Source organism: Styela clava, chromosome 6 (genome assembly GCF_964204865.1).
Source record: "Styela clava chromosome 6, kaStyClav1.hap1.2, whole genome shotgun sequence".
NCBI lineage: Eukaryota > Metazoa > Chordata > Ascidiacea > Stolidobranchia > Styelidae > Styela > Styela clava.
The window spans coordinates 14,615,514-14,623,378 of NC_135255.1; the positions used below are offsets into that span (position 1 = coordinate 14,615,514).

The 7,865-nt window shown below is 34.2% G+C and overlaps 1 protein-coding gene across 1 annotated transcript; it reads left to right on the forward strand.

The window, feature by feature from the left end:
• The first annotated feature begins 2,461 nt into the window (after nt 1-2,461).
• On the forward strand, nt 2,462-6,275 carry LOC120331382 (uncharacterized). Its single transcript, XM_039398454.2, has 3 exons — nt 2,462-3,000; nt 3,282-4,206; nt 4,775-6,275. The coding sequence occupies exons 1-3, from the start codon at nt 2,533-2,535 to the stop codon at nt 4,882-4,884; spliced, it is 1,503 nt and encodes a 500-aa protein (XP_039254388.2). The 5' UTR covers nt 2,462-2,532; the 3' UTR covers nt 4,885-6,275.
• The last annotated feature ends 1,590 nt before the right edge of the window (nt 6,276-7,865 follow it).

Genomic DNA, 7,865 nt, shown 5'->3' on the forward strand with positions numbered 1-7,865 from the left:
TGTTGTTGACTTGTAATCAGTTTGGATGCGACCTTGTGTGTGTACAAAATACATTAAAAGGTTAGGGCGTGTTGTTCGCTTCACATTAGCCGCGACTATGAAAGCAAAATTTCGCCTCGTTCGCGGTCAAATCTACCAGAATATTTAGTTAAACGGAGCCGACACGTGAGGAGATGGTACCACTTAACACTCAATCTAATTACGTCAATTTTGGAGACAAAAATCACAGCGAAATGGGGGGTTGAGGTTGCAGGTCATCAGGGCACAAAAATGATGATGGCACACAAAAGAAAGCCGGTGATATGGTTTTCTTTTAATGTTCAATACGTTTGCTTTTTGTTCTTGACGCCCGCCGGTGACCATGTGGAACAAAGCCACTAACGTTATTTTATTCACGTATGTTTATGCGACTACAATACTCAGGTGTGAACGAGGGATTAATCACGAAGAAAATACTAAGAAAATATCAATTTTAACCGCACACAGTGGTACTTTGAAAAATCGATAGCCATCAGTACAGTTATGGTCAAAACAATGAGCTTAATGAAACATGTCCGGTAAGGTTACAACTGAAACAGTACCGGCATTTCGTTTTTCAAATGTACACTGACGAACATTCCAAACTGCAGTGTTCCGAAACTTTAACTACAAAGGACATATCAGTCTACTTGCAAATATTTAACTTTACAGCGGTAACAATCATTACCGCTAAATTAAACACAACTTAAATTATTTTTTTAACAGTGTGAATCTTTCTTTTTGGTGTCATACATCAAAGCAATAATGGATAGATTTGGGTGAATAAACACAGAGGAAGTTGTGTAAGACATCAACATTCTATATTGTCGATATTTTATTATTATTTAGCACTTCTTTTAATAAAAAACAAAACAGATTCCGTTTCATTTCGTGAAATATAAATCAGGAAGAAGGAATGAAAAATTATCGTAGGGTGGAGCGTGCCATTATCACCGATATACTATATTAACATCATATTGAATTTCATTTGTTAGGAAACTGAAAATAAACCTATCCGGAATAAATATACACTGCAATAAAATGAATGAATTTTACAATATAATTTAGTACTGCAGTACAATCAGATTAGCCGACGAGCGTCTTTATATTATTTTATATTTATTATATATATTTTTGAAAAAAAAAAGGTGAGTTGTATTAGTAATCAGGATATGTATGGATAACAGGTAAATAATACCACGCCTGAAGTTACAACTTCAATAAAAAAATTATTGGTTATTTCATAAATATATTTTCAATTGAAAATTATTCGACGAGATTATCTACTTGGATATGAGACAGATTTTAATTAAATAACTTATTTAATTAAATATTTTAAAACTAAATTGCTTCAATACACGGAGCATAAGGAATAGTTTACATTATTTCGCTTTTTTAAAATTAAATCTAGTTTTAATATTATATCCTATATAGTGTTTGGCTCACAGCACCCTCCAAATTGGTATATATATTCATTAAATATTTTTTGTTTTTATTTTTCCATTTTTTTCCAGTCTGAATCAAAATTTTTTTTTTTTTAATAAACATCTTCAAGTAAACTTGCACGTAATAATTTTATTTCTCCAATCCATCGGGTATTATGAACGCAAAGAATTAGATTTTAAAAAATCTTAAAATGTGATTCCGATTCATCTAAATATGAATCTGTTACTATAAATGTTACGCACGAATTTAAATAAATATGGATATTATTTATCCTGACTACATAATTAATTCAGTTTAATTCAGAAATTGTTTTCACCTATTTTTTTCACCATTGTTCCGGTTGTATTTTTCCAAAAAAAAAATCGGAATATCCAAACTATCAGATTCCAATAAAAATGAAACTTTCGCGACATTTGGGGGGAAATAGCAACAAAATGAATCTAAATTTTGCACGAACGCCAACGTATTAGGAAGCGGATACGTAGACTTTTAAATTTTCAATTACCGACGAGTAATAATCCCTTTGATATTGAACTTGAGGGCACGCCCTCTAAGAAAATCGTTGCCATCTGTACTTTATCCGTACGTTGTACTTTCGTTAACCCGGAAAAATTTCCCACGATTGAAATTGGCATTTAAACCTGTTTTCTTGAAACTCAATCTATTCTGACGAAAATTATCCATAGTTTACGGATTGAGCAATGTAAAACTAGCAATTTGTTGTTGGGCGCAATGGGCTACCTTGTTAGCACGTTAAATCTGAGTTGATGGTCTCAGAATCCGAGTTCCAACCTTCGTGACCTCCACAGCACCTAATATACAATAAATTTGATAGGCGATGCCAAATCGGAAAATTTCAGTCTTCCCATAATTAAATATTGATCATTGCACCTATTTTTGTCGCCTTCTTCAAAGCCCCAATGTAAAATGCCTCACAGAAAAATGAAACTACACTTTACAGAGTAGCTTGCTACATATTTATCGCATATTCATAAAAATCGTTTTTTTTTCTTCATATTTAGCAAATTGTGCGTTGTACATTGATAAATAAATTAGAATAACTCTAGGATGGATCACCATTACGGGAATCAAATGCATATGGCGGCTTTGTCGATGCAATCACATCAGCAGCAAAGCGGTCAGCAACATTACCATCACCAAGGCGGCCAGTATCAACAATTTTATCAGGACTACGCCGACGTTTGCTACCAATCACCCGCTTATCACGATGCTGGATTTTCCGGTGACCAATACGGATATCACCCGACAGCATCTGTCCCTTACGGCACTGGTATTGAAAGTTATTTGGATCCAAAATATGCTGCAAATCCAGCGGCGTTTGCATCAAGATTGCCGTATTTACCTTTTCATGCAGCCGCAGTGGCAGCGTATGGTATGTACGATTACAGTTTTGAGCCTGCATTTATCAGGAAAAGAAATGAACGGGAAAGACAAAGAGTGAAATGTGTCAACGAAGGATATGCACGATTGCGGGAACATTTGCCAGAAGAATATGCGGAAAAGAGATTAAGCAAAGTAAGATTAATTCAGATGAAAGATTCAATTGCGAAAATTTTTGAACTTTTTCGATCAATACTTTAAAGAAAAAATAAGCAGAAGGTAAAAGTAAAAATATCTTATACCAACATGGAAATATAACGCTATTATTTTTAATTAAAATTTATGATCAATTGTACGCTTTTTTACTGCTCAATTCGTTTTATTGGTGGCAAATTTTTCTTCGATCAATTACGCAATGCCCGTTATATATTTTATACAAGGCACACAAATATATATGTAAAAACAAAATCATTTAGGTTGAAACATTGCGTGGGGCAATCGTGTACATCAAGCAGTTACAATCCATACTTGGATTCGATCCCGAAAAGAGAGGAAATCGTAAAAAGAATGATAAAGAAAAGACAGAAGAACAGGAAAAGAAAACAAACGAAATAGAACAAAAATCCACTGAACAGTCATCTGGAACAGACACTCAAAAACAAAATGAAGGCCGTATTGATAGCAACGATAATTCCCATTCAACACAAAACGCAAGTAATAATATATTACGATCCTGCGCGTTTAGAGAACATAATACAGCGAGCAATGATATCAAAATGGAGTCTGCTCTTTCTACACAGAATGGTGATCTGGAACATAATTATGAAAATGAAGAATCGTTACTACCCTCATGTGCGGCCACAAGATTTCAATCCTGTATGAAAGCCCAAACGAACGAGACACCAATTAAAATTTCAAGTAGGCCTAGCTCGACTGATGTTTCACAATTTTCACCGCGAAGTAATATTGTTTCTCCTTTTGATTGTCAAATAGAGGAAGAGAGAAGAAAAAATTTTATCGAACGGAGTTCTTGTTATCACCGAAATGATTTAACATCCTCACCGAATTCTGACATAAATGCGAATATTATTTCTTGGAATCAAACAATGTCAAAACAAAATTCCATGTTTAATTACGCAGACGAATATACAAATAAATCTTATTCTCGTCGAATTCTAAATAACGGTAACAATGATACAGAGACGTTTAGTGCTATGTTTCGTAATTCAAGACAACACCCGTATATTAAATTTGCTTCGATGAAGGATACTAATACTGAACGATGGGATAACGATGTTAGAGTTAAAAAAGAGACACACACACCTCCTCCGTATGTTCAATATGATCTTCAAAACCAGCGAGAGAATTTGGTTTATCCGCCATATCGTTACAACTACTCAGGTAAGAAATTAATTGTGGTTTTTAGGTAAACTGTGATCCGCCGAAAAAAAAAAATTTTTTTTTTTTCACGTTACCCAGTACGTGGATAATTTTTATGTATCGTTGGGTTTGGACTATTAATGACTTATTCGATAATGACAGAAAAAAGGTTTCAAATTGACAACCACTAATTACGACAATGTGCCGTGTATGAAAAGAAAATTGTATTTGTTGCAGTTCTAATTTTTATTTGGAAGCAAATAATGATAAATAATAATCACGCTATTATATGATTTATACTCTAAAACAAAAATCAAATACCTATATCTATTTTTTCTTCACAATTTCATATTTTAAACAGCGCACTCTGTGGATACTTATGTGTATATAGATCCTTCAAATTGATAATTTACACAGCAGTAGCATTACAAAGTTCATCTTATCGAAGTTTTCTTTAAATCTTTCAAATCAAAATTTTCTGAACGTTAACATTGTACAGCAATATTGGCGATAAAACATACAGCGCATTTTTGAACACTACGACATAACATCGGTTCTCAGAATATAATGCCTATTTTTTTTTTTCTAGCATCGTTTCATAATAACGCTATAAACATGTCTCAACCCGGGAGAGGAGGCCAATCAGATGGATTCAAGTCAGATACAAGTCCAGAGTCATCATCAGGTCAATCTTCATAAAAAAGACGGACACTGAGTGTAAAGAGTATAAACAGAACATTGTTCCTAATTTTTTGAAGTTGTGTGTAAAACAGGAAGTTAGCGTTGGTCAAAACGATAGGAATGAAGAAACAGGAATGCATTCTTATGTTCCAAAAGTTCTATTTCAATTTTTACTCACATGTTTACAAAAAAACTTTGGTAAAACATAAATGTCAAGCTTTTCTGATCTTCAAGTCTTTAATACACAATAATCTATTTTCTTGATATATTTATGCTGTAAATAAATTTCTGACAGTTCTGTTGTGAATATAATGATATCAATCAACAGTTAACATTTTTTTAAATCTGTCATCTTCGAGAAATAAAAAACAGAATGAAAAATTTTAGCAAAATGTTGGCGAGTTAAAATCGTTCAAGTTTTTAATACTTTTTTCGAATATTTTGTTTTTGTGAAATGGTTGGAAATCCGCGAAAGGACAATTGGTGAGACATCAAAATTTTGATTTTTTGAGACTGAGGGTCGTCACATGGGAGAGATAGAATTATACATAATATATTTATATCAAAGTGTGCCCGTGCAAAGTATATAACAATAATATTATTGAATTTGCTTCAATATGATGTTTAACAGATGATTTTCAAAAATCTCGGCCCAACCATAATTTCTGGATGCTCAGCACGTATGCGACATGTACTCGCTTAAATAATAATTTGATTTTAGGGTTAAAATTTACCCCAAAAAGCATCAAATATCTACATGATCCAGTGCGCGACATCTCACTGTAACTCATAGTCTTTATTTCATACCAAAAGCAACGAAGAATATCTTTATGCATAGGGTATAGGCATAATTTGCTCAATTAATCAAGGAATTACAAATTAGATATATGTGTATTTTCTTTAACCTCTATGCAAGTAAATACCTCACCAATATGGCCATAAACAACAATCATCAACAGCATCAAAAATTAACGTTTTTTACAAGACAATGATCAAGGACCTCCCATGTTGCGTGCATGTGATGACAAAACATTAGTAGTTGATTTTGCTTGTTGTCGGTCCTCTGACTTCGTCTGCTCCTATTGGCATTGTTTCAGCAAAAATTTATATTTTCCATTGGTTTTAAATATTTTAACAAAATTAAAATGAAGCATAAGAGAAGTTTACAGAGAATAGAAACGTGCAGACGGTTTCTCGTTTAGAGTTCTTTTGGTTACAATTCCAAGTTCATCGGCTCTTTGAATACTAATATATATTTTTCATTACGATTGCGTTTTGTTTGTACCATATGTAAAATTCTATAAACATCGCTGCCGTTAATTACCATTTTGGTATTTCAAATTACTAGATGTAGGTATATTACAGCGCCACCTAAAATACAATTATATTGCAAAATGTTTTTTTTTCGATTACTTGAAAATGTTGTGTAAATGATACTTATTCTGTTACAGCGTTATAAAAATACCATTGAGCCGATTACTGGTCGATACGCACTTGGGGTTCGAAAGTAATTGATAGCATTCTTTATATAAAGATAGGACTTGACACCCCTTGTAATCGGGACGGTCAACAAATAGGGATAGTCGCTTCTAATGAACCGAAAAGTCAGATTAAATGAGTCAACGTGTCAGTAACGCCTCTTTGACGACTATATAGTTTCGGGATTTATAAAATATTTGAGTGTTATTCCTTTTGGTGAAAAAACCTAATCGAGGATCATGAAACTGTAACATAATATATTTTAATCGGCGTAAAATGAGATTAAATCGTATCTAAAAGTAAACAAGTCGGTTATTTTGTGAATACTGGACTGCATTAAACTGAGTTTAGATTAATTACAACTACAGATGTAGTGTATGGTTGATTGTGTTCATCTTATTGAGCACGTTTTTTTTTTACAAAAATGCGGTTGATACGAAGTGATGATTACTCCTTAGGGCTCAGGCAATACGTGGAAACAAATAGTGTAAGTACGAATGCATAAAAACGTCGCATTTTTCAGATTGTAACTTTTTAGACGATTTGCCTGAATGTTTGAATAAATACTAAAAACGATAAAATACAATAAAATTCTTCTGTTTCCGCGTTTTCTACAAACCCCACTCGACCTTCAATCCTGACGACATTGGAAACCACCTCGAACAGATGTAATCGTTGGTGCAGTAGATTTGAACCTTGAAGCGAAGGTGTACAACGTAAGTTGATTGAAAGTGCCGGACAGTCAAATTGCGTTCGTCGGGGATGAATCATAAAATTTTCCATGGACATGAAATGCCTCATCTTTGAGCTCAATAATTATGATCTGCGTGCGGCGCCAGGTCTTCAATAAGTTAGACCAAACAAAGTGGCTTACATGATGAGTTCCCACCAACGTGCGGTAATCTACGATTAAAACGGGGCTATAGGCGTCACGCTACGTCACTCAAATTTAAACGCCTAATTTAGCTTCAACTATGCGGACAAACGTGGGGATGTTACTTCATCCCAACCGCCGACGTTTGCAGTTGAGCATTTCGACTACCGTATCCAACCACGATAATGACTTCTGGTTTTACTTTTATATTTGGACATGATATTCGTGATTAAGTGAGCACATAAATCCCGCCTAGACACTTTTAAACAAAACGAAGGTGTATGCTATGCAGGTTATGGGTGATGTACATCGAAAGATGGACGGTCAAAAAAGGGGAAAAGACGGCTTGAGGTGGTCAGTGGTCGATGAAAGATAACGATACGGTTGAAATCAACTTCAAGTAGTACCTGTCACCCGTGTCACGCTGAATTGCGGCTTCGAAATTCACCTACATCGTTTGCTTTTGCAGTCATACGGTAATTCAATCAGGATCATGCTCGGATCAAATATGATTAGCGAAGACGAGGAGGATAAGCGTGAACTTATCGTAACAATTGATCCAGTTCTTGCATGAAACAACTTTCGTGCCCACAACAGTCATTACAACGTTGTTGCGATTTGCCATTTATCGGTCATCGTTCTGTCA

Bases quoted from the DNA above. Each gene is read 5' to 3' on its own strand.
- LOC120331382 (XM_039398454.2), top strand. From the start codon at position 2,533: ATGGATCACCATTACGGGAATCAAATGCATATGGCGGCTTTGTCGATG. The intron at 3,001-3,281 runs GTAAGATTAATT...AAAATCATTTAG, and splicing joins CGGAAAAGAGATTAAGCAAA to GTTGAAACATTGCGTGGGGC. The intron at 4,207-4,774 runs GTAAGAAATTAA...TTTTTTTTCTAG, and splicing joins ATATCGTTACAACTACTCAG to CATCGTTTCATAATAACGCT.